The 25,355-nt window shown below is 45.0% G+C and overlaps 1 protein-coding gene across 6 annotated transcripts in view; it reads left to right on the forward strand.

Moving 5' to 3' along the window:
- Positions 1 to 17,833, forward strand: part of LOC138663268 (trafficking protein particle complex subunit 13) — a 45,282-nt gene extending 27,449 nt beyond the window's left edge. For 3 of the 6 annotated variants that reach the window (XM_069749455.1, XM_069749471.1, XM_069749446.1), the window contains exons 3-13: positions 216 to 315; positions 805 to 889; positions 1,239 to 1,366; positions 1,469 to 1,541; positions 2,078 to 2,122; positions 4,480 to 4,497; positions 6,740 to 6,873; positions 7,053 to 7,251; positions 7,479 to 7,579; positions 15,323 to 15,473; positions 16,370 to 17,833. In XM_069749455.1, coding sequence (XP_069605556.1) covers positions 216 to 315; positions 805 to 889; positions 1,239 to 1,366; positions 1,469 to 1,541; positions 2,078 to 2,122; positions 4,480 to 4,497; positions 6,740 to 6,873; positions 7,053 to 7,251; positions 7,479 to 7,579; positions 15,323 to 15,473; positions 16,370 to 16,477 — 1,142 coding nt within the window. In that variant the 3' untranslated portion in view covers positions 16,478 to 17,833. The remainder of the gene's footprint in view (positions 1 to 215; positions 316 to 804; positions 890 to 1,238; positions 1,367 to 1,468; positions 1,542 to 2,077; positions 2,123 to 4,479; positions 4,498 to 6,739; positions 6,874 to 7,052; positions 7,252 to 7,478; positions 7,580 to 15,322; positions 15,474 to 16,369) is intronic. The other 3 variants (XM_069749463.1, XM_069749479.1, XM_069749450.1) reach the window with 1 other exon arrangement.
- The last annotated feature ends 7,522 nt before the right edge of the window (positions 17,834 to 25,355 follow it).

Below are 25,355 nucleotides of genomic sequence, written 5' to 3' on the forward strand. Positions count from 1 at the left end.
CAGGTCCTCTGGGTATGTATTGGGTGAAATCTTACCCATCAGATAATTCCCATGTCGTTATTGCAGGTCCCCTTCATGCGAGAATAGAAGTCGTAGTTGCCCTTGTGCGCGGCTCGTCTATCACGGCCTCGACTCTAACATTTCCCGCACGTTCTACAGTCCATTGATTGCGCCGTCTATATTCTGATGATTTTTTCTGACCTTCCGGCTCATAGGTGATCTTTTTAATAATCTCATGAAGGAAGATCCTTCCACGGTGAAAGGAGCGGAGATCCTAATGCTGGGGGAAATGCTGACGTTACCGCAGAACTTTGGGTAAAGCTTTCTTTTTTTCTTTTTTTTAGCTCTTTTTAGTGTAATTTATTAGATAGATTGGGATTTTAAGAAAGCTGATTTATGTGTCATTTCACAATGTAGCTCATTAAATAGACTAAATGCCCACAACACAACTAAAGGAGAAATAGACATGCTAGGTTCACGTTTCGTACAGTGCCCACCGCTCAGTACTACGCCGGGGTTTGTCAGAAGCCCCCAAAACAGGATTAGATTTGTTTTTGATAATGTCTGAAAAAGACGAATCCTGCCAGGATGGAGCCAGGCAGTGACTCCCACGGCTTCATTGCATGTATGGCTCCTTCTGGGTTCCTGATCCAACCCTTTCTATCATTTTCTTTGCATTAACTCAAAATATTTAGTTTAAATTTTCTGTCCTGCTTTAAAAAGGGAACCACACCTATACTTGCACATATGGGGGTTTGGGGGCTTCTTATCATTGTGTCTGATACGATATTCTACTTCTAACAGAAATATTTTTCTGGGCGAAACCTTTTCAAGCTACATCAGTGTACACAATGACAGCAACCAAACGGTAAAAGACATCCAAGTCAAGGTAAGTCGCTCCTTCCCCCGTGTGACTGAGTTGTGGACACGGATAGCCAGACATGGCAGATGCCGGCTGTATTGGATAGCCAGCATCTGTCTCTGGCCGCAGCTGATAATTAAAGGGCCGCTGTCAATCACACAACCCGATTTGTAAAAACCATAACAAAAAAAGTACCAAGAATATAGTATAAATGTTGTTCTTAAACATCTACAAGTGAATACAGATCCCATTGCCTGGTATTATTCTGGGGGATCCTAGGTTGTAGCTGTGCTGGAAGGAGCCTCCTGTTGCATATGAAGCCTTGCTTTAAGCTAGGGATGCTGCGCTGTAGTACGTCACTTCTCGTTCCTTACAGGCGGACCTCCAGACGAGCTCCCAGAGGTTAAACCTGTCTGCGTCCAGTGCGGTGGTGTCTGAGCTCAAACAGGACAGCTGTATAGATGACGTCATCCACCACGAAGTGAAGGAAATAGGCACACACATGTGGGTATAGGGGAACGGCCCGAGGGCAGGCGCCCCGCTCCAAAATGTGTGCTTCAGTGATGGGAGCCGCATCCATGCTCTTCTCTGCTCTCCGTGTTTCAGATTGGTGTGTGCCGTCAGCTATACCACACAGACCGGGGAGAAGATGTACTTTAGGAAGTTCTTCAAGTTCCAGGTGAGGAGTCCAAAAATGCCTAATTCTGAATTTGTGCTTCTGTTCAGCGCAGGAGTGTGTTGGACAGAAAGAGGGCTGACATACTGGATCATTTCGGAAGCTGCGCCAGACCCCTTCCCTATGTGACCATTGCAGTAAGGGATAAAAAAGGGGTCTGGCTTAGCTATTGAAATGAGTTACAAAGCCCCCTTTATGCCTAGTACTTTTGGGGCACCTTTGGGAATATATGCTAATAAACTGGATGTCTTTATTCAGAGCGCTGCTACAGGCAATCATTTTGAAGTAGACCATCCCTTTAAGGTTTTTCACATGAGTCCTCTTCCTAAAGAAGAAATAAACCTTTTCTCTGGGCTTTAGTTGGGGGGTCCTCCCTATAGAGATGTCTCCAGTGAGGACTCCCCTCCATTTTATCCATATCCCCTATTAGGAGACACAGGTAGGGATTGTATAAAGCTGTCTACAAACATGGACGTCCGGGTTCCTTCCATGATATGGGGGAGTGATCACTTTATAACACGTCTTCTGTCTTATCACAGGTTCTCAAACCTCTCGACGTCAAGACCAAATTTTATAATGCAGAGGTGAGTGAGCGGCGTATAGTCTGACGTATAATTGTAAGGAGCGGTGACTTTATAGCAGACATCAATGACACCCTCAACTGAGCAAAACGGAGCTCCATGGCGGTACAGCGTGGTATAAAATTACACCAGTATGGCGCCAAATCGATTCATTAGAGGAGATTAGCTCCGCAATACGGAGACCAAAAACTCAGCATGATTCCTTGTGATAGCAGTGGCATCTGGAGTTATTCCAGCAACCATAGAAGTCTATGAATACCGTACGACTCCTCACAACTTGATGGCAGGTGCCATGTTTCTCTTTGTAATGTGATTTTCAAGTGCAGAATACCAATACATCCAGGATTTAGATACTTGGCGCAGGTAATAAATCTGATCACATACCATACAGGGCTCCATTTATAAAGTGTACAGATCAGTTTCTCACCCCTCTGTGCTCCACATACCTCGCTGTGGCCATATTCTACCAGATCCATCTATATATTACCCCCAGCTAGTACTGGTATGTGAAATGTGGCCAATGTAAGGATCCTGCAGCCCTCGTGCTTCCAGCGGGGCTAATCCTATACAGGTGTATCCGCAGTTCTGTCATATCACATGTATGTCTTTATGGCTCCTCACTCTGTATATTATAATTGCATGCTTGTCTCTTTACTAATGGAGTAGCATCCTTTAATTTTACAGCCGGGGTATGTAAACCACTAAGTGACTGTTAGTAACCTGCTTTTGTATGTAAATGTGGTGGTGGGTTACTACTAATTTAGGCAGTCCAGTGACCATTCTATTTTTGCATTAAATGTCTGATAGGTGGCGTCCCACCTCACTAGTCTACGACCTCCCAGGCCCCCCACCTTTGGGGTCGAAGGAGGTTGGTATGGTACCTAGCACTTTGGTCCCTGCTTAGTTAGACAGCGATGGTATATCCAATCAGTATCTGTTCTGATGGGGTGAGGTGTTTGGTGGCTACTTAGAGGGAACCTGAGGCTGCCCGAGCCACAGACAGTAAGAATCAGTCTGGCTGAGTTATTGTAGCCACATGTTTTACTCTGAAGCTCTGGATCATTTCAGAGAGGACATCCCCAGCCGGGGATGACTAGTCCAAGAGGCTGGTCCCACTGTCAGTTTAGGTGAGCAATAGTAAAATTTGACTGATGAAAAACCGATCCAAAACCCTGCTGACAATCTCAGTTTATTTGCATATAACAATCACTGACATGTGAATGAGGGCTTTATATATACATGGCTGCTATAACAGAGCCGGAATCTGATCCCTATTGCCCGTGGTTAGGGCGTCTGCTATCAGCTGTTCAGGTTCCCTTTAATGCTGTGCGTACCATCGCCATTGGGAACAGCCAAGGTTAGATTTTCTTTTTTTTTTTTTTTTTTTTTATATTGGGGATTTAAACACACACGTGCCTTATTCGGGTTCTCAAAATGTGGGACCTTAAATGGCTTCTCAGTAAGTCAACAAGCCTCTCCTCGTTTGGAATTTTTAGAGATATTTTTTTTTTCTTTCTACTTTACACAGGGAAGATTAATTCTGCTAAGTGGGGAAAGGAAATGACTATACCCGAGCCCCATTTTATTCCCAGGGATGCATCTGTTAGTTTTTGTTTGTTTTTTATCCACCTGAAAGCAGTAGAAATATTGGATGCCCGTATCTTTGAAGGGTTTATCCAGAACTTTAATTTTTTTTTTTTTTTTTGTAACTATGGGCCTAAAAACTAGCAGGTACTTGCTCGTTCTACCCGGTGACTGTTCAGAGTAGTCACTGACCGCTCCTGCCGGCGATTTAGGTGCACAATGTCAACAGAGCATATCTTCCTCTTCCGTTCTGCTCTGTTGACTGACTGCCGACATCATGCTTATTGACAGCCGGCTCCCTGCAGTCAGGCAGTGGGGAGCTAGCTGTTAATCAGTATGACGTCAGCAGTCACTGACCCCCATCGGACCGGGAGAGAAGCCGCTGCGCTGTCAATATGAAGCCGCTGAAACTGCCGGTGACCGCTCTGTGCTGACAGAGATTGGTGCTGGGCACAACAGGTAGGTGGGTAGCAAAAACCTGCCTATTAATTTTTAGGCCCATAATTAGAAAAAAAAAGGTCCTGGATAACCATTTATGTGACTTGTAAATTCATCCTTGGTTCAGAAGAGATCTAATCCTGAGCTGGTTGTGCGCAGGCGGCCGCCTCCCGGCAGTTCTGGGCTTCAGTCGTAAAGACGGGACACGTTCTAGCTTGTACTAATGCTATGTGACGCCGTACTTTAATATGTTTATTTCGTTCTAGCATTCCTGTTCGTTAACATTTAACCCTCATTTCTTTCTCTAATTTATTTTTTTGTTTTATTTCCCCCATTAGAGTGACCTCAGTTCTGTGGTAATTTTTTTTTTTTTTCCATCATTTTATTTAATTCTGAAGCGCTACCTAAATCTGACGTTTGTGCCTGTCTAACAAATAAATCTCATCCTGAAATTGCCGCTTAATGGAAAAGCAAGGTCACAACCAAATTTGTTGCCGTTCGCCAGCAGACACTAATGTGCCGCGTTATATTTTTATATGATTATTGGTTATATTTTTGTGGAGTGGTTTTATTAGAAACTGCCCATGTTCCAACAAGAGATAGATAACCATGTTATGGATGAGCATTTCTGTTCTGACTGGGTTTAATTAACTAATAGAAAGCTTGCCAGTTTGTAAGGATCTGTGATGCTGGCAATTCGAGACCCTAAACCCACACTTATCTGGAATGCTCATCCCATATCATTCCCATATCATGCCCGTGTGAAAACGGCCCCGTGTTTAGAATGACTTCATCAGGATCAAGCGCTAAATCCAAAACAGTATCTGAAGACCCCAGGATTGGTGGCACCTACACGTTTTGTTGGGGATCCTGCTTTTCCATGTCGATGCTTATTGTTAACGCCACTTTTTCAAGCGCCACTAAGCCCTTTCACTTTACGCTGAGAATCGCTTCATTGATATTTACCCCAAATTTGGTTCAACAATTATCAAAGCAATGGATGGTGGGATAGTAAACAGTGTTTGGATATGCCAATTTTTGGAAATAACTTTATCCATTAATAATGGCATGGGAAAGAGAAAAACTTGGATGGTCGTGGATTATTACCATGAGGGATACAACCTGCATTAATTTTGAGTTGGTTCCTCATCTGCTGTTATAACCCGACTGCATTTTTCTTTTCAAGGCTTTATACTAATTTTTTTTTTTTTTTTTTGTAGGAAAAATAAAGTGCTCAAATGAGAGATCCCACACACTGGGTGCAATGATTTGGAAAATTTGTTGATAAACCATTGTCTGTACCAATTTTGACTATTTCAGGCAATAATTGCTCAAAAATGACAACAACCCAATATTGTTTTGGATGTTTTTTAGCCATTGTTACAAGTTTGTGGTATAGTTTGCAAATAATTAGCCAAATTTAGGCACTTGGCACCAGGCTACTGTTACCTTCAACTCGTTTGGATGTTCTTTTGTATCTGGCGTAATACCTATTTCCCGTGTAGACAAATGTCTCGAGCTGACTGATTATTGTGAGTGTTCTGAAGACTGCTCGTTCCACAATAATCCTTTCAGTATTAATAGCTCGCTGATGAATGAGCAAACTTCTTGTTCATCGGGTGAAGTGACCTTTTGTGCGCCACAGAAAAATCATTGTTCTCGGCAGCACATCATCCTGTATAACAGGACCACGCTGCCGAGAACCATGGCAGCCTATGTGCACAGGGACCGTCCATTACAGATCATTCAATGCAGTTTAAGAGCTGTCTGCTGGTGTGATCCGGTTATTAAACGACCATCGATTGGCCTTAGTTTATTACCACCGGTTGGTCAATGTAAATGGACCTTTATAGCATCAAAGGGCTCATGTGTAGTTCCATAGGCTTCTGTCCACTATATTCTAGAGATTGCTAAACATATGACTTAAGATGTCAATTTTTTTTTTTTCTTCTCTTGCATTTATGCAGAATCTGTTTAAAAAAAAAAAGCTTTTAAAATTGGATTCATTGTACAACTGTGTGCATAAAAGTGTATGTCGTGGCCTTACAAGTGTGTGTAGAAAGGTCAACAGCACATCCATTTCAGCCTGACTGCTGAGCACAGTGATTGGCTGCATCAGTCATACCAACGTATACAGCACGGGACAGCTGAGCCTAGTGATTGGCTGCAGTGGTCATGACAACGAATGCAGTATGACAGTTGAGCCTAGTGATTGGCTGCATCAGTCATACCAACGTATACAGCACGGGACAGCTGAGCCTAGTGATTGGCTGCAGTGGTCATATTTATACTTTAGGACTTTCTGGAACTATTAGAAGTCGCTGTTAATCTCTGAGCGTCGCCTGTTCATGGCTCCCGTTAGAACCTGATCCTATCCCGCATCCATTGCTTGCTCCAATACACCATATAACTAACTTTGCTTCTGATTCTTGCGTTTGGGATGCCGGTTGGAACGTCCATTTTAATTGTGGTAACTTTGATTTTCCAGGCATGACACTAATCACATTCAGTAATAGTGACACTGCTAATGGTCTGATTCCATTATGGCTGACTGTAGCGGGCGAGGGTTTGGTGTCTAACACCGGTTTGGTTTTGCAGACAGATGAAGTGTTTCTGGAAGCGCAGATTCAGAATATTACCACGTCACCGATGTTCATGGAGAAGGTTTCTCTGGAGCCGTCCATGATGTACAATGTGTCTGAGCTGAACAGCGTGGTCCACAACGGCGAGGGGTAAGGACTTGCACAATAATGCCGTATATAATGCTCAGAGATTGGACATACAGTACTTATTAACATTTATAAACCCACCCCAGACACTTCTCAGCTCTTGATATACAGATATATACTAATATATTTATGTTAGCCTATTTTTTTCCACATTCGGGCTAATAAAAATCTCTGTCATGCAGGTTATCTACATTTGGATTGAAGACTTACTTGCAGCCTCTTGACACACGGCAGTATTTGTATTGCCTGAAACCTAAGCCTGAGTTTGCTGAGAAAGCCGGTGTCATCAAAGGGGTCACCGTGATCGGCAAGTTGGACATCGTATGGAAAACCAACCTAGGGGAAAGAGGACGACTTCAGACCAGCCAGCTGCAAAGAATGGTATTGCCTGGCTCCAGAGCCCAATATCTGCACTAAGCTTCTCGCACCTGAATGTTGGTTACTCTGCAGGCTGATAAAGCGTCATGGACAATCCAGTGATCTGTTCCTTACTGCATGTTCTTGCGTGACCTTGCAGAGAATGTTAATATTTCTGTTCCCACTTGTAAGAAACTTTTAATGTTTAATCATAAAATAATGCCAAGCTTGTGCTACATTCTGTTCTTCAGGCTCCAGGATATGGCGACGTGAGGCTTTCATTGGAGACCATTCCGGATACAGTCAGTCTGGAGGAACCATTTGAGATCACATGTAAAATCACTAACTGCAGGTAAGCCCCCCACCCCTGTTCACAGGCAGCTTAGTTTCAGGTCTCATACTTGTATCTCGGCACGTATGTTGGATGCCATGTCATCTGTGCCCCTCCCTAAGCACCACGACAAGCCTTTAAAGGTAATTTTACTAAGATCTACAATTGGCTGAACTACTTGTCATCTGATCTCCTCTTTTCTGAAGCCTAAAACCTTGTTATGGATCACGGCTGTGTGCTGGGATTTCTGCCCAGATAGTGTGCCTTTAGTTTGATCACCTAGCCATACGCCTTTTTGGTGCTTACTCCTGTCCAGTTACGCCTATGGTGAACTCTGTTCTGCGTTCTTCATGAAAGGTCATTGATATTTCTAGTGTAGCTATATGTTTAATATGATATGATAGAATAGTTGGGCTTGGCAGTCCCCATTCCTCAGCTCTAACATGAGCTATCGCTTGTTAATAAAGATTTTGTCTGGGGGGCGTCTCCTAGCTGGCCATGTTAGCGGACGCATAGGAGAGCGCTCCCGCTGCTATTTGTATTAAAAATCCTGTGCAGGCACCGCTGGACGGACTAAATTGCGCCATTCCTGCTGTCCGAAGGTCCTGGGAGTAGAGCGGTGCTAGTTTGGTGGCTCAGTCACGGAGGAGATGACCCGATGGAGGCAGAGAGATGCGGGTACTGGCGATGCAGGAGCTTCCAAAGATGGCGCCGCGGCCAGAGAAGATGCCGACAAAGCTAACGCCACATGTCAGCGGCGCATGGAGGTGGCTGCAAAGCTCAAGCAGTTTGCCCGGGTGGAAGAAGTGGAGGAGGCAGAGACACCCGCCGGAGATGGATCAGATATGGAGGAGGAGGAAGCGAGCTCTGCAGGAGAGCATGAGGTGCAGAAGGGGGCAGGGGAAAGCAGCATGGCGTTAGTAACAGGGGCTCCTGAAGAAATGACGGGAGGTGAGCCGACCCTGAGGGATGTTTTTGTATTGGTCTCCTCATGTAAAAACTGCCTAAATGCCTTGACCCTACAGATGCAGGAGGTTAAGGGGGAAACTGCGCAGATAAACGCTGCCCTACAAAAGATGGACAGACGCGTGGGTGTAGTGGAAGAGAGGGTGAGCACTACAGAAGATCATATAGTAAAGCTGCAAAAAGCGGAGAAAAAGTTTGCATAAGTGATATCAAGAGCTGGCTGCAAAAAATGAGGACCTGGAAAACAGGTCCAGAAGAAACAACCTCTGTATTGTGGGTCTGCCTGAAAAAGCTGAGAGGAGAAATCCTACTGAGTTTATTGAAAGTTGGCTTAAAAGAGAAAATTGGGGTCGAGATGTTGACAAAAGTTTTTGCTGTTGAGAGAGCTCATAGGGTCCCACCGCAGCCCCCTGCCCCAGGAGCTAATCCCCGTACCATGATGGCCAAAATACTGAACTATAGAGACAGGGACATTGTTCGCAGGAAGGCCAGAGAATTGGGAGGATCTGACGGTTGGAGGACAGAGATTTGCCATTTACCCGGATTATTCTGCTGCGGTCCAGAAACAGAGGATGACGTTTACTGGTGTCAAGAGACGACTGAGGGAACTGGGGGTGCAATATTCAATGCAATAGACAGCTTGGACTTGGGAGTAAGGATATTTTGAAGGATGATGGGGGGGCCGTATTAAAATATTGAGTTGGAATGTAAGAGGCCTAGCGGATAAGACCAGACAAGCGGCGAGCTTACAGTATGTTCGAGATCAAAGGGTCTCGATGATATGTCTGTTGGAGACACACTTGGTGCGTGAAAGGGTGGATGTGTTAGGTAAGCGTTGGATACAGAAAGCATATCATTCCACTTTCTCTACCTATTCAAGAGGAGTGACCGTATTGATTCCAGCGGGTGTGCATTATGAGGAGGTGGAGCTGTATGTTGACAAGGATGGTCAATATGTGGTGGTGAAATGTAAAATGTATGGAGTGCTGCTGTGTGTAGCGGCGATGTACATTCCGCCTCCCTATTCCAGCAAGAAAATTAGAGAAGTGTTGGAGCTGGTGGGATGTTGGGGCTTGATACCAGTTTTAACTATTGGTGACCTTAATATATGTGATGATTTTTGGGACAGAAATAAAAATTTTCAGAATAGGGCTGGGGGTCACACTACTCAGTTTGGCACCTATGTGCGAGAAATTGGTATGATTCACCTATGGAGAGTAAGACATGTTGGGGAGAGGGGGTTTTCTTGTTGTTCACCGGCTCATGATACCCTATCTAGAATTGATATGGCTCTTGGCAATCCACTGTTGGACACAATGGTAGGGGACGTGAGGCATTTACCAAGGGCTCTCTCGAATCATAGTCCAATTGAGGTGGAGTTTCGATCGATGGGGACACAGGCCGTGAGCAGAAGAGAGTGGAAGATTCACCTTAACTGGCTGCACAGTATAGATTTGGACAATATAAAGCGGGAGGTGATGGCGTTCTTTGAGTTTAATGATGGGAGTACAGACGCTCTCACTGTATGGGAAGCTATGAAGGCCTATTTAAGAGGGCTGTTGTTTAGAGATATCAGTAGATGTAAGCGGAGGGCGAAGATGGCAGAGAAGGCAGCGGTTGATGGGCTGAGGGCAGCGGAAGACGAGATGACAATACTGGGTACCCCTGAGGCTGGGAAAAGATTAAAAGAAGCTCAAAATCGTATGGATAAAATTAGACAGAGAGGAAGCGGGAATTTCAGAGATTGACTTATTTCCAGGAGGGGGAGACTGTTGACCACATGCTGTCGCTGGTGGCTTCTGCCCAGAGGAGTACTTCGTTTGTCCATTCGCTGGTTTCGGGGAGTGGCACGAAGGTTTCTGAGACTCCTGAGATCTTGAGTCTTCGCTGATTTTTACGCAGACCTATATTCCTCTCGTGTAGATGCATCGGTGGGAGACACAGTGGGTTTTTTAGAGGGATTGGGGTTGCCGAGGTTGAATGATGAGGATAGAGAAAGTTTAGAGGCTCTTATTACAGATGAGGAACTGTCGGGCATTAGTCTATGGCAAATGGAAAGGCGCCAGGAGTAGATGGGCTGCCCGCTGAAATTTATAAATGTATGGGGGAAGTGTTAATTCCCAGATTAAAGGTGGCCTTGGAGGAGGCTAAGTGTAGAGGGACTTTACCAGCTTCCATGAGAGAAGCCATAATAGTGGTAATTCCGAAGAAGGATAAGGATTTAAGGCAACCTGAGTCATATCGTCCAATTTCTTTGCTCACTATGGATGTCAAGCTTCTGGCCAGGGTGTTGGTGACCCAACTGACGAGTGTTATCTCCAAGTTGGTGCATTCGGATCAGTCTGGATTTATGCCTGACAGATCTACGGCAGTCAACCTGAGAAGGCTTTTTATGAATGTACAGTTGAGGTCCGACAACTATGGTCAGAGTTATCGCATCCTTGGATGCCCACAAGGCATTCGATAGCGTAGAATGGGGATATTTGTGGCAAGTTTTGCTATGTTTGGGCTTTGGCCCGCAGTTTGTGTCCTAGATCCAGCTGATGTACGCGCAACCAGAGGCTAGACTCAGGGTGAACGGGGAACTATCTCATATTATAAAACTACATAGAGGGACGAGACAGGAGTGTCCACTCTCCCCTCTTTTGTTTGCTTTGGCTGTGGAACCGCTGGCCGCCAAAATTCGACAGTCTGCTGTGGTATCTGGGTTCAAGTACAGGAAATAGAAGAAAAGATAGCGCTATACGCGGACGATATACTACTGTTTTTGGGAGACCCAGTTGCTTCCTTGGGAGGTGCCATTGGGCTTATTGAGAGATTTGGCTCTCTATCGGGGTTGATGATAAACTGGAGTAAGTTAATTTTGTTTAAAGTTGATGACGTAGGGGAGGAGGTGAGTGTATTTATGAATGGAGGGAGACTTAAAGTGGTAGATCAATTTACATATTTGTGGATATGGATCTTTATGGTCACAGACTATCTGCATAAGAATTTGACTCCTGCTTTGGGGGTTCTTAAGGCTAAGGTGGGTGCCTGGATCAAACTGCACTTGTCGGTGGTGGGTCGAGTCAATCTCATTAAAATGATTTTGATGCCTAAAATACTATACATTCTCCACAACTCGCCAACTTGGATACCACGTGGGAAATTTCGGCAGATTAATTCCCTATTCAGGAGTTTGGCCTGGGGGGAGACAGCACCCGCGTATCAGATTGTAGACGCTTCAGCGACCCAAGGAAGACTGAGGATTGGCTTTGCCCAACCCTGAATTATATTTCCTTGTGGCCCAATGCCAACATTTAAAGGGCTGGGCGCATGAGGCGTCTTCCAGTGCGGTACAGAAAGTGGTGATGAAAAGATGCCCAGTTATATAATGCTTAGAAGATGGATCCTTGGGGGCACTTGGGAAAATCTTTCCAACTATATTCTTGATACGTAAGCCGTGGGGTAGATTGAAGCAAATTCGTGGGGTCACATGTCTGACTAGGTTTTCTCCGCTATGGTATAATAATAATTTACCGGAGTTTGTGGCGATGGGAGTTATATCAGAGTGGCAGGCCAAGGGAATTCAATATGTGCATCAGATAATGGAGCAGCGGGAGCTGAAATCCTTTTCCCTGCTGCAGTTGGAGTATGGTCTTAGGGCTTCCGGGGAATATCAATATGCGCAGATGAGGCACGCGTTTGGAGCTCAAAACAGGGGGGATTGCCTTAAAATCCAAGGAGATTTAGTGCTGGAATATGTGTGCGGAGAAGGAACTATGATGGGGTTATTTCCACCTTATATAAAGATCTACTACATACTTATTTATTGGGATTCCCGATCAATGCGAGAGCTAAGTGGGAAAGAGTTGGGCTGCCTGGAGGATGAAGCATGGGAGTCTGTGCTGGAATGGATACCAAAATTGTCACTGAGTGAACCGTATAGGCTGTCTCCGCTTTATATTCTAGTGTACAAGTCTATGGACGTTTTGTATAAAGTAGGGCTGCGAGCGAATTCTGAATTCCCGAGGTGTAAGAATGAAAATGCCGGAATATTTCACATGATGTGGACGTGTCCAAGATTGGCTGCTTTTTGGTTGGTGGTATTGAGTCGTGTAGAAGGAGCGTATAGATGCACGGTACCAAGGGAGCCGGTGGTTTGTTTTTTGGGTTATGACGAGGAGATTAGAGTAGATAACACCCTGAAAATAGCAATCGCTAGATTAATATATATGGCTCGAAAGGTAATAGCGAGGAACTGGATAAAAGAGGAACCGCCTTCAAGAGGAGAATATCTTAAATATGTGAAGCAGGGTCTTGCTTCGGAAAAAGGGGTTTATAAAAAAAACGAGGGAAAATGGAAATGTTTGACAATTGTGGACTCCTTGGCTGGAAATGGGGTAGATGTTGGGGGGGGGTTGGGGGGGGGGGCCTATTGCTAGAAGAAATAGTCTACGCGGTCTTAATTTCTTAATTGGGATGGGGTCCATTATGTACCTTGGAGGACTTGTTAAAGGGAACCTGTCACCCCGTTTTTTCAGTACGAGATAAAAATACTGTTAAATAGGGCCTGAGCTGTGCGTTACTATAGTGTATTTTGTGTACCCTGATTCCCCACCTATGCTGCCGAAATAACTTACCAAAGTCGCCGTTTTCGCCTGTCAATCAGGCTGGTCTGGTCAGATGGGCGTGGCGACATAGTTGTTTCTTCCCCCAGATCTTGCATATATTTCCGTTGGTGGCGTAGTGGTTTGCGCATGCCCATCTTCTGAATCCACTGGGCAGGAGAAGAAAAAACGCGCGATCGGCGCTATTTCCCTGGTGATCTGTGGGGGCGGCCATCTTCCTGAGGCCGCGCGTGCGCATATGGAGTCCTCTGCTGCCGCCGCGATCTCCATCTGCGCACGCGCGGCATCCCGCGGCCATTTTCCTGAAGCCCCGGGCAGCAGAGTACTCCATATGCCCACGCGCGGCAGGTTTTTGATGCGCAATCTGAGAGCATCATGTTGTATGGCAGAGACCCTAATTCCAACTAAGTCACTTAGTAAGCTGTCTTGCTTTTTCAGTAAAAAGTGTTTATAACTTGGCCTCCAAGTTGACTATGCGCTTGGCACATCCACCATTTCCTCCAGTAATCCATTAGGGTACGGCCATGTAGCTTTGCAACAATGCAATTTACATGATTGGCAGTAATCCTATACGCAGCTCGCAGACAGGAGCGGCACTGCCACCAGAAGCCGCCAGACATGTGCTTCATGCTGAACCATTGTGCTATACATAGAGAAATGGCGTGCACTCTGCTGAATATAGGGCAGGTGCAGGCTGAACCTGGAGTGGATCCAGTCGAATCATATGGTTGAAAATCCAGATCTTGAGTGCGGCTGTTTCTTCAAATGCATAACATAAATTAAATTTATTGACGTCACCACAGTAATATTAAAGTGTTGAGGTAACGTTTCGACCCCGTAATGGGTCTTTGTCAAAACTCACTGAAAAAAATCATAAACATACATTAAATTAGAACCCATGGAAAGAAAGATTGTTACACAAGAAATATATAATGCACATGGAGTCATTACTTAAAGGCATCCCAATGATAACACAAAATATGTCAAATATATACAAAATTACTGAGATGCATATAGAGATATATACAGAAATATACAAAAATATATACACCATGCCCGTAGAGAAATTTTTTTCTCAAGGTTGTTTTAAAGTGCAGGCACAAGTTTGACACTGCGAAAATGGAAATGGTCAGCAACATATATAGTAGAAGACATAGGAAAAAAAACACTTTGTCTCATTTATATAGGGGAGGTGTAAACATGGAGACTGACCTTCAAGGTAGAGTAATTCAGGGGAGAAGACACCGCAGTAGAAAAACTGTAGGGGCTCCTAGAGAGCTGTGGAGGAAGGAAGTATTCTAAATGTAAGCGGAAAACAATGTGGGTGGGGGAGGGGATAAGGACATACCTTTAGGTATTGAATACAAGAGTCCGGCAGAGCACGGGGTGGGACCACGGTCCCAGTAAGAGCTGGAAGAGCATGTGTGTGCATATATAAAATTACTGGATAAAGCCTCAGAATGTGACCAAAATTACCGGGGTAGTAGTGCCATGATGTGTACCTGCGGGTCCAGAGCGTGGAGACGCCTGTGGTGATGTGCGCCGACATTGGTGGTCAGTGGGTTAATGTAGATCTGAGACAGGAAATGCAGGGGTGCGGGGGAGGTGCGTATGCGCTGATAGAGGACTGGGAGCGGCGGGAGCCTGCGCAGTATGTAGGGTTGCAAAGCGCTGTGCGCGCATGCGTAGTAGGACAGGGAGCGGCGGGAGCCTGCGCAGTATGTAGGGTTGCAAAGCGCTGTGCACGCATGCGTAGTAGGAGGACAGGGAGCGTCGGGCGCCTGCCCAGTATGTAGGGTTGCAAAGCGCTGTGCGTGCATGCGTAGTAGGAGGACTGGAAGCAGCGGGAGCCTGTGCAGTATGTAGGGTTGCAAAGCGCTGTGCACGCATGCGTAGTAGAACGTTAGGAAGCGTCAATGAGACTGTGACGCAGGCATCAGCGCACAGAAGCAGAATGCCATGGGTGGGGCAAGAAGGGGAAAGTAATGGTGTAGATTGAGTGGGAAAAAGTGGACCATGGGGAAAATGTTGGTATATGAAATAAAAGGGGAAATTTCAAATATGACTGATGGATAATAGTGAAGGTGAATGAACTAGATCAAAAAATGATTAGAGAAATAAAAATAAAGATAAAGTGATGATAAAGTGACCTTTTGGTAAATGACGCGTCCTTCTCCATCCCCTCCAGCAGTGAGAGGACTATGGACTTGATTCTGGAAATGTGCAACACAAACTCCATCCACTGGTGCGGCGTATCAGGACGAGAGCTCGGAAAACTCCACCCCAGCTCATCCATGTTTCTAACGCTGACACTGCTGTCATCGGTGCAAGGATTGCAGGTGAGGACTGAGGCAACAATAAAAAGCTTTGTAGACTTCTAGCTAGGTGGGTAGGAAACACCATTACGCTCGGATCTGAAAGCCTGGGTTTGAGTCAAATATATATATATATATATATATATATATATATATATATACATACATACATACATACATACATACATACATACATACATACATACATACATATTTTTCTATAGCATATATCTATTTTCATAGATAAAAAGGAGTCTTGGCACAGAATGACACTTCAACGCTCAGTGCACCCTGGGTGTGGCCAAACAGTTTGGTACACCTTCGCACCTACTTCTTTTCCATCTCTCACCCTCTCCTTCTTTTTTGATTGACCGTTCTGACTTTATACAGCTAGCGAATGGCAAAAATAGAAGGAAAACAAGTAAGTGGGAACGTGCACTTAAATGTTTGGTCACACCAAGGGTGCACCAAGCACCTGTATTTGGTTTGAACTAGGGCTGTGGAGTCAGCATGCCAAACCTCCGACTTGTCAATTTCCATGACACCTACTCAGACTCCACCAAAATGGACTCCCGACTCCACAGCCCTGGTTTGAACAGTCGTTGTGTGCTGACAGACATGTCACGGTAATGACATGGCTTCACGTCAGGAAGACATCATGACTGCGCTATTGGTCACTTTTCAGAATAGAATACAGACTGACAAATCCTGGGTGACCCAATTAGTTATATTGGGGTCCATTAGGCTTCCATAGGGGTCCGGAGATTTTTGATAAGGGATAATGTTGCCCTAACAATAGTATGAACCAATAACACCGGTGTGAACGTACCTTACAGATATAACTGAAATGAAAAATCCCCTAAAGAAAATCTGTTGTGCAGTGTAACACGTTCTCTTCTGCATCTGCTTCATTTCACCAGAGCGTTTCTGGCCTTCGGCTGACGGACACGTTTCTGAAGAGGACCTATGAGTACGACGATATCGCACAAGTCTGCGTAGTGTCTTCAACCATCCAGGTTGAAAGCTGATTCATTTGAGACTTTTTTTTTTCTCTCCGAACTTTGAAGACCAATATTTGCAAATTCACAAGTTGAGCGAACCTGGGTCGTACCTTCCCAATTATGAGGCCCCTTTTATTGTTGAGCATTTTTCGCAGTCTGTTCCATTTTCATTTTTAAAATGAAATATTGTCTGCTTACACTGAATTTTATCTCACGTTCCAGGAAATAAAGTGTACATAACCATTTATTTATTTTATATGACTGGTCAGCCAAAAATAAATAAATAAAAAAAAATAATTGATCCCATATTTTGGCACCAGGTATATCACTTGGGTCGGTTGGTGGTCACGTGATTTTATGCTGTATAGTTACATTTATTATGGTCTACTTGTAAAATTCAATCATTTTTTTCTTATTTTAATCCATTTCACATTGTAAATACTTGTAAAGAGTCAGAAAAGATCTATGGGGTTCTTTAAATATAAAAATTAATGCAATTTTTTTGTCAATTATCTGTGTCAGAATTGCAGCCCCCTACCCCATCTGCAATGCTCCTATTCAGTTAAGTGTTGAAGATTAGGATAAAATGTCTTGTTTTGTTCTTTGCCCATCTACTATAATCTTGCTACATTTGTCCATGTTCTGTATTGGGTATTGCAGCTCAGCCCCATTCACCTGATTATTCACTTAAAGGGAACCTGTCATGTAGTACGTGGGTGGTCCTACCCAGTGATTGAGCTATCTGCAGTCACACAGGGAAGACTGTCAATCATTGAGTAGGACCACCCATTGGACTCGTATGCATACAAACACCAGGGATGTCAATGAATAAAATAAAACTTTTGGCAGAAAAAAGTCCATTATTCTGCTCCGTCATCCTGCTCTATAACATCCCGCCTGCAGATCCGGTACCATTTTCGGCTAAACAAGTTGACTTTCTATAGGCAATATCTCACAGCTATGAGCAGATGTGGCATTGCCTTTGGAATGAAAAGCGAGACCTATTTTTCTAGTTTTGAAAAATACACTTTTAAACTAGACTGATCTGCAATACCAGACCCAACCTGTGGACAGATACGGCGCTGTTTCTGAAAAAGAAATGTTCTAGGGAAGAAAAAGTTTATAACATTTTTGTAATTGTCAACAATGTTGTCACTTCAACTGGAATGCTTTTCTCTCTTTACCCATTTTATTTAGTATTGGTTATTTCATTATTTTTGCTGAGCTTCCAATATTTCACATCACTCGCCCACTTAATTCTGAATACCAATGCCTGTTGTGGACCAGTTATTATATTGTCAGGGCAAAAACAATGTATCCCTCCAAACTAAAGAATTTGTAAGTATGTTATTTTATCTGTAAATAAAGGATTCAAATAATCAATTTTCTTACACTTTATTGGATTTGTGTTGATTCAGACTGCACCCTTCATCCTTTCTAATTGATATATTGTTTTCGCTCTTCCCTGTTGACCAGCTTTGCTTTCTACCCAACTGTATTCCAGTATCATCTGCCATAAACCCATATTCCATTACATGACCAGCTATAGCCAGTACCATGTCTGTCTGTTGAGATGTTTCTTCTCTATTATATCGTTTCTGAAGTAGACTAATACTTAAGTATACAGTCAGGAGGCTGAATTGTGATCTTCATTATGACTGTGCTACAGGAGCTGTCTAGTCATCATCAGTAACTGTGATAGACGTTTCTGACCTTTCCCCTGTGGAGAACTTATTGTATTTATTCTATGTAGTTTTATTATGCACCAAGTTCTGTTGACTGACATATAAATATAAAATCATGTAATTTCCACAAGGTCTCCATGATATCCCATGAGAAAGTCTTAGATTTCCATATAGAATGGAACAATTAAATACAGTAATATTAAGTGCATTATATATTCAGGTGGACTCGTTCCAGAATGGATTAGTACATAGTGTGATCATGGTGATGCAAAATTAATATTTTCCCGTCTCCCATGACAGCACACCTGAGAGAGGGATCCACCCAGTCAAAACAGGAAACCTGAAATAAAAGGGCGGTACCTCTCCCTCGCTTCAGTTGGGTTTCCTGTCCTGATAGGAACCCTTGTGCTGAATCACGGTGGTATTTTGATTGAAGATTTCCACTCACCCACACCTGTCCCGGCACTGGAAGGGCAGGCAGGGCGCCTGTATGCCGGCCTTCAGGATGCTGAAAGTGCCCTTCGCAGATCCTGCAGGCTCTTGTGCGGACGTCGGGCCAGCACAGTCGGGGGTCCTGGGGCCCTTCTGTGACTGCTACGCCGCTCTCTCCCCCTCTGCTGTCGGTAACTTCCGGGCGCGCGGCTGGCGTTGCGCGCAATGCACGCTGGGAGTGGGCGTGCTTGTGTGACGTCAGAGCTGCGCGCCGGATCCAAGATGGCGGCGCCCATGGCACAGACGCTGGCGGTGATTCAGGCTATCCGGCAGGAGTCAGGAGGAGGGAGAGGTGCATAGCGAATACCGGAAGAGGCGGTGAGCGCTGTGGACCCCCCCTTTTATAAGGGTGAAGTATGCACAGAAAATTGCTCACTTCTGTACAGCTCTCCAAATATGGAGGATCGTATGGAGCAGCGGCCAGTACAGCAGCAAGAGCCCTTATCAGGTGATGCACCTGCTCACCAACATGTTAAGAAAAGTGGCCGCTAGAGTGGAAAGAGTGGCAGTCATCCTAGCCGGACGTCACAGGACTCTTCAGCTTCCTGGAGGGACGTTGTCCGTGCTCCTATTCAGCCTCAGAATCCGGTACCCTTCATGGTCAGCGGGTGATGAGTGATCTACGTGAATGTCACCCTGGTGGTAATGGGCTGCATTTTCTGTTTACTTGTCAGGCGCCGAGGAAGGCTAGCACCAAGTCAAAGAACAAAGAATGTGCCCTCTGTAGAGCTCCGTTGGCAGCCCAATGGCGGAAAAGTCTGTGTAGATTGCATCCAAAAGACTATCCAGGAAGAGACCCCTGACTTTGCCTCTAGTCTTACGGCAATAATTAGAGCAGAAGTAGAAGGCTCTGTGAAAACAGCCCTTAAGAAAAAGGGTAGTAAAAACCCAGAACCTGTTTCTGATTCCGAAGTCTCTCATTCTGACGAGGAATATCAGGAGGAACCGTTATCTCCCCCTCCTCTTCCATGTCCACGGGCTCTTCTTCAGATAGCGATGTTGGGGGCCGTCCGTGCTTTCTAACTGAGAACACGGATAAGTTAATAAAAGCCGTCAGAGCTTCAATGGGCCTAAAAGATGAGAAAGCTGCCAAATCCCTGGAGGAAATTATGTTTGGGGGTTTAGAGGAGAAAAGGAAGCGTACTTTCCCAGTTAACTCGAAAGTAAAAGCCCTTATAGAAAAGGAATGGAAGAAGCCGGAGAAATCGGGTAATCTGCCCTCGGCTTCTAAAAGACGTTACCCCTTTGAGGAGAAAAATTCGGAGACGTGGGATAAGGTTCCAAAAATTGATGGTGCGGTAGCTAGGTCGTCTAAAAAGTTATCCTTTCCCTTAGAAGACTCTGGCGTATTAAGGGACCCCTTAGACAAAAAAGCGGACGGGTTTCTAAGACACACCTGGGAAGCAACAGCGGGGGGTTTAAAACCGGCGATTGCGGGAACTTGAGTTGCACTCTCCCTTATAGTCTGGCTACAACAGATAGAGGAGCAACTGAAGTCTAAAGTACCGAGGGAAGAGATCCTAACCAATATGACTATGGCTAAAGGAGCAGCAGCTTTTATAGCAGATTCCTCGGCAGACTCCGTAAGGCTAGAAGCTAGAGCAGCAAGTTTATCCAATGCGGCTAGATGTGCTCTATGGTTGAAGGGGTGACCGGGCGACTTGCCTTCGAAGAATAGACTTTGTTCCATACCGTGTGACGGAAATTTCCTCTTTGGTCAGAAGCTAGAAGACATTTTAGAAAAAGCAGGCGATAGGAAAAAGGGTTTTCCTCGCTTTCTGGTGGACATTAGAAGACCTTATTTTCGGAGAGGGAAATTTAGTGGAGGCCGCCCCCCGGGAGATAGGAGGATTTGGGACTCCAGAGACAGAAAAGGATCTGGATACATGTTTAAGGGTCCCTCGACATCAGCAAAAAAGCCCTCCCAATGACGCCAGGCCAGAGGTAGGGGGAAGACTCTCATTCTTTTTCCCTGCCTGGGTAAATATCTCCAATTTTGCATTGAAAAGTTAAATGGCGCTCCTTCGCTTCCGAGCTCTGCCATGCGCCCAAACAGTGGTTTACCCCCACATGTGGGGTATTGGCGTACTCAGGACAAATTGTACAACAATGTTTGGGGTCCATTTTCTCCTGTTACCCTTGGTAAAATAAAACAAATTGGAGCTGAATTAAATTTTTTGTGAAAAAAAGTTAAATGTTCATTTTTATTTAAACATTCAAAAAATTCCTGTGAAGCACCAGAAGGGTTAATAAACTTCTTGAATATGGTTTTGAGCACCTTGAGGGGTGTAGTTTTTAGAATGGTGTCACACTTGGGTATTTTCTATCATATAGACCCCTCAAAATGACTTCAAATGAGATGTGGTCCCTAAAAAAAATGGTGTTGTAGAAATGAGAAATTGCTGGTCAACTTTTAACCCTTATAACTCCCTAACAAAAAAAAATTTTGGTTCCAAAATTGTGCTGATGTAATGTAGACATGTGGGAAATGTTACTTATTAAGTATTTTGTGTGACATATCTCTGTGATTTAATTGCATAAAGATTCAAAGTTGGAAAATTGCGAAATTTTCATAATTTTCGCCAAATTTCCGTATTTTTCCACAAATAAACGCAGGTACTATCAAAGAATTTTACCATTGTCATGAAGTACAATATGTCACGAGAAAACAGAGTCAGAATCACTGGGATCCGTTGAAGCGTTCCAGAGTTATAACCTCACAAAGGGACAGTGGTCAGAATTGTAAAAATTGGCCCGGTCATTAACGTGCAAACCACCCTTGGGGGTAAAGGGGTTAACCCTTCATTACCCCATATTCCACCGCTACACGGGAGTGGGAAGAGAGTGGCCAAGTGCCAGAATAGGCGCATCTTCCAGATGTGCCTTTTCTGGGGTGCCTGGGGGCAGATGGTTTTTAGGCAGGGGGGGGGCCAATAACCATGGACCCTCTCCAGGCTATTACCGTATATACTCGAGTATAAGCCGACCCCCCTAATTTTGCCACAAAAAACTGGGAAAACTTATTGACTCGAGTATAAGCCTAGGGTGGAAAATGCAGCAGCTACCGGTGAATTTCAAAAATAAAAATAAATGCTCCATACTGTTCTTTATGGCCCCATAGCTGTGCCATATAGTGCCCTGCACTGTTCATTATTTCCCCATAGATGTACCATAGAAAGCTGTGCCGTATAGTGCTCTGCACCGTTCATTATTGCCCCATAGCTGTGCCATATAGTGCTCTGCACCGTTCATTATTGCCCCATAGCTGTGCCATATAGTGCTCTGCACCGTTCATTATTGCCCCATAGCTGCCATATAGTGCTCTGCGCCGTTCATTATTGCCCCATAGATGCTTCATATAAAGCTGTGCCATATAGTGCTCTGCACCGTTCATTATTGCCCCATAGCTGTGCCATATAAAGCTGTGCCATTGCTGCTGCAATAAAAAAAAAATGCCATAGTCACCTCGCTGCTTGCAGCTCCTCAGCGTCTCGTCCCGGCGTCTCTCTGCACTGACTGATCAGGCAGAGGGCGGCGCACACACTATATGCGTCATCGCGCCCTCTGACCTGAACAGTCAGAGCAAGAGGACGCGAAGACAGAGCGGCACCCGGCGTGTGGAACGCGGACAGGTGAATATTACATTCTTACCTGCTCCCGGCGTCCCACTCCCTCTGCCTGTCACACGATCTTCGGTGCCGCAGCCTCTTCCTCTATCAGCGGTCACCGGCACCGCTGATTAGAGAAATGAATATGCGGCTCCACCCCTATGGGAGGTGGAGCCGCATATTCATTTCTCTAATCAGCGGTCCCACGTGACCGCTGAACAGGGGAAGAGCTGCAGCACCGAAGACCGTGGGACGGGCAGAGGGAGCGTCAGGACCGCCGGGACTAGGTGAGTATGCCTCAGCGCCCTCTCCCCCTCACCTGCCGACCCTGCCACCCACCGTGACTCGAGTATAAGCCGAGAGGGGCACTTTCAGCCCCAAATTTTGGGCTGAAAATCTCGGCTTATACTCAAGTATATACGGTAATATCTGCCCTCAGTCACTGGCTTTACTACTCTGGCGGAGAAAATTGCGCGGGAGCCTACGCCATTTTTTTCCGCAATTTAACCCTTTAATTTAATAGCTACAGCACCCAAATTTTGCACATACACACTACTAACATTAGTAGTGTGGAATATGCAAAAAAAAATGGGGATATGAGATGGTTTACTGTATGTAAACCATGTCTCATATCATGTCGGGTTTAGGAAGAAGATCGCAAAAGCCGGCAATTGAATTACCGGCTTTAAAGCGATCTAGCGCTGTATGAAGTAATAATATATATACATATGTGTCTCAATGACATTATATATATATATATATATACCTATTCTATGTGTACACATTTATTCTACCTATTCTACTGTAAGCTGTCAGTGTGATTTTACTGTACACCGCACTGAATTGCTGGCTTTTCTCTCTAACACCGCTGCGTATTTCTCGCAAGTCACACTGCTGGTCCGTGTGTAATCCATATTTTTCTCGCCCACATAGACTTTCATTGGCGATTTTTTTTTTTTTTTTTTGCGCAATACGGTGACAAACGCAGCATGCTGTAATTTTCTACGGCCATAGAAGACCATATAATACGGATCCGTTAAATATGGCTGATAGGAGCTGGGCCATAGAGAATCATTGGGCCGTGTGTTATGCGTATTTTACGGATGTATTTTCTGCGCTCATACGTCCATAAAACTCGCCAGTGTGATGCCGGCCTAACTCTACACTGTTGCTCTGTTCAGCTTTCTGTCACCACTCCTTCTAGAACAATTCTCCTCACACAGCTTTAGCTCCTCCCACTACCTGAAATTTACCTCAGGAAGGCGCTCTCCTGCCACTACACTGGCTCCACACCTTTCTCACCTGTCACTACTCTGACTGAAACCAGTTCTCAACACAATCTAATCTCCTACTCTACAGCGCCCCCTTACACTAACCCGCAACTACACTGCCATAACCCTTTCCAATGCTGACCTGCCACTGCCACTGACTGTCCCTATTCCTGTCCCTAACACACAGATATCAGAACAGTGTCAGCCATTATCATATTAAACAGTGTCAAATATCATAAACTACACAGGGCACACAGCAAACACAAAACATACCCAGTTTCATTAGGTAGGCATGCACAGGAATACAGTGCTCAAACCAGCTGTCTGCACACCCCCTTACATAGGCGTGGAGTTCCAGAGGATGGGGGATATTCGGGAGAAATCTTTGAGGCGGTTGTGTGAGGAACGAATAAGTGTGGAGAAGAGTAGGAGGCCTTGGGAGGATCGACGATAAAGTGAGGGAAGATATTGGGAGATTAGTTCAGAGATAAATGGAGGGGACAAGTTGTGAATGGCTTTGTAGATCAGTGTTAGTAGTTTGAACTGGATTAGTTGGGGAATTGGGAGCAAGTTGAGGGATTTGCAGAGGGGAGAAGCAGGGGAGTAGCGAGGAGAGAGGTGGATTAGCCGGGCAGCAGAGTTGAGGACAGACTGGAGCAGTGCAAGAGAGTTAGTGGGGAGGCCACAGAGGAGGGTATTGCAGTAAGGAGATGATGAGGGCATGCACAAGAGTTTTAGTAGATTGTGGGCTGAGAAAGGGACGGATTCTGGCAATATTTTTGAGTTTGAGGCGACGAGATGGCAAGAGTTTGGACGTGTGGCTTGAAGGATAGGGCAGAGTCGAGAATTACCCCGAGACAGCAGATTTCAGGTGCAGGAGAGAGCGTGATGCCGTTTACCGTAATAGATAGATCAGGTAGGGGGGATACGCGAGATGAGGGAAAGATGCTGAGTTTGGTTTTGTCTAAATTAAATTTTAGGAAGCGAGAGTTGAAGGAGGATATGGCTGATAGACACTCCGGGATTCTGGACAGCAGAGAGGTGACATCTGGGCCAGAGAGGTAGATCTGAGTGTCGTCCGCATATAGGTGGTACTGGAAGTCATGGGACTTTGAGTTGTCCTAGGCCAAGGTTATAGATGGAAAAAGTAGGGGCCCTAGGACAGAGCCTTGAGGGACTCCAACAGAGAGAGGGCGGGATGAGGAGGTAGTGTGGGAGTCGGAAACGCGGAGGGTATGTGCACACGTCAGGATGTCTGGGAGAAATTTTCCTGACAAAAAAACGGACATTTTTGCAAGAAATCCGTATGCGTTTTTTTCGCATTTTTGATGCATTTTTTTTTTTTGCGTTTTTTACAAATGCATAGAATAGCGGGAAAAACGCGGAAAAAACCCACAAAATTAATGAACATGATGCTTTTTTTTACCGCGATGCATTTTTTTTGCGGAAAAAAACGCATCATGTGCACAAAAATTGCAGAATGCATTCTAAATGATAGGATGCATAATGCATGCGTTTTCAATGAGTTTTTATAGCGTTTTTATCGTGAAAAACGCAAAAAAAAACCTGAATGTGTGCACATACCCTAAATGGGTTATAGGATGTTTCGCCCCCAGCAGTTTGCCCCTGGGTACATTTCGCCCCCGCACATTTCGTCCCCAGCATTTGGCCCCAGGATGTTTCACCCCCGCACACTTCACCTCTGGGTACATTTCGCCCCCCGCACATTTTATCCCCAGCATTTGGCCCCCAGGATGTTTCGCCCCCACACATTTCGCACCCAGCAGTTCGCCCATTTTGTCCCCGGCAGTTCGCCCCAGGAAGTTAGCCCCTGGATGTTTGTACCCTT

The sequence above is a fragment of the Ranitomeya imitator genome, chromosome 1 (genome assembly GCF_032444005.1).
Source record: "Ranitomeya imitator isolate aRanImi1 chromosome 1, aRanImi1.pri, whole genome shotgun sequence".
NCBI classification, from domain to species: Eukaryota; Metazoa; Chordata; class Amphibia; order Anura; family Dendrobatidae; genus Ranitomeya; species Ranitomeya imitator.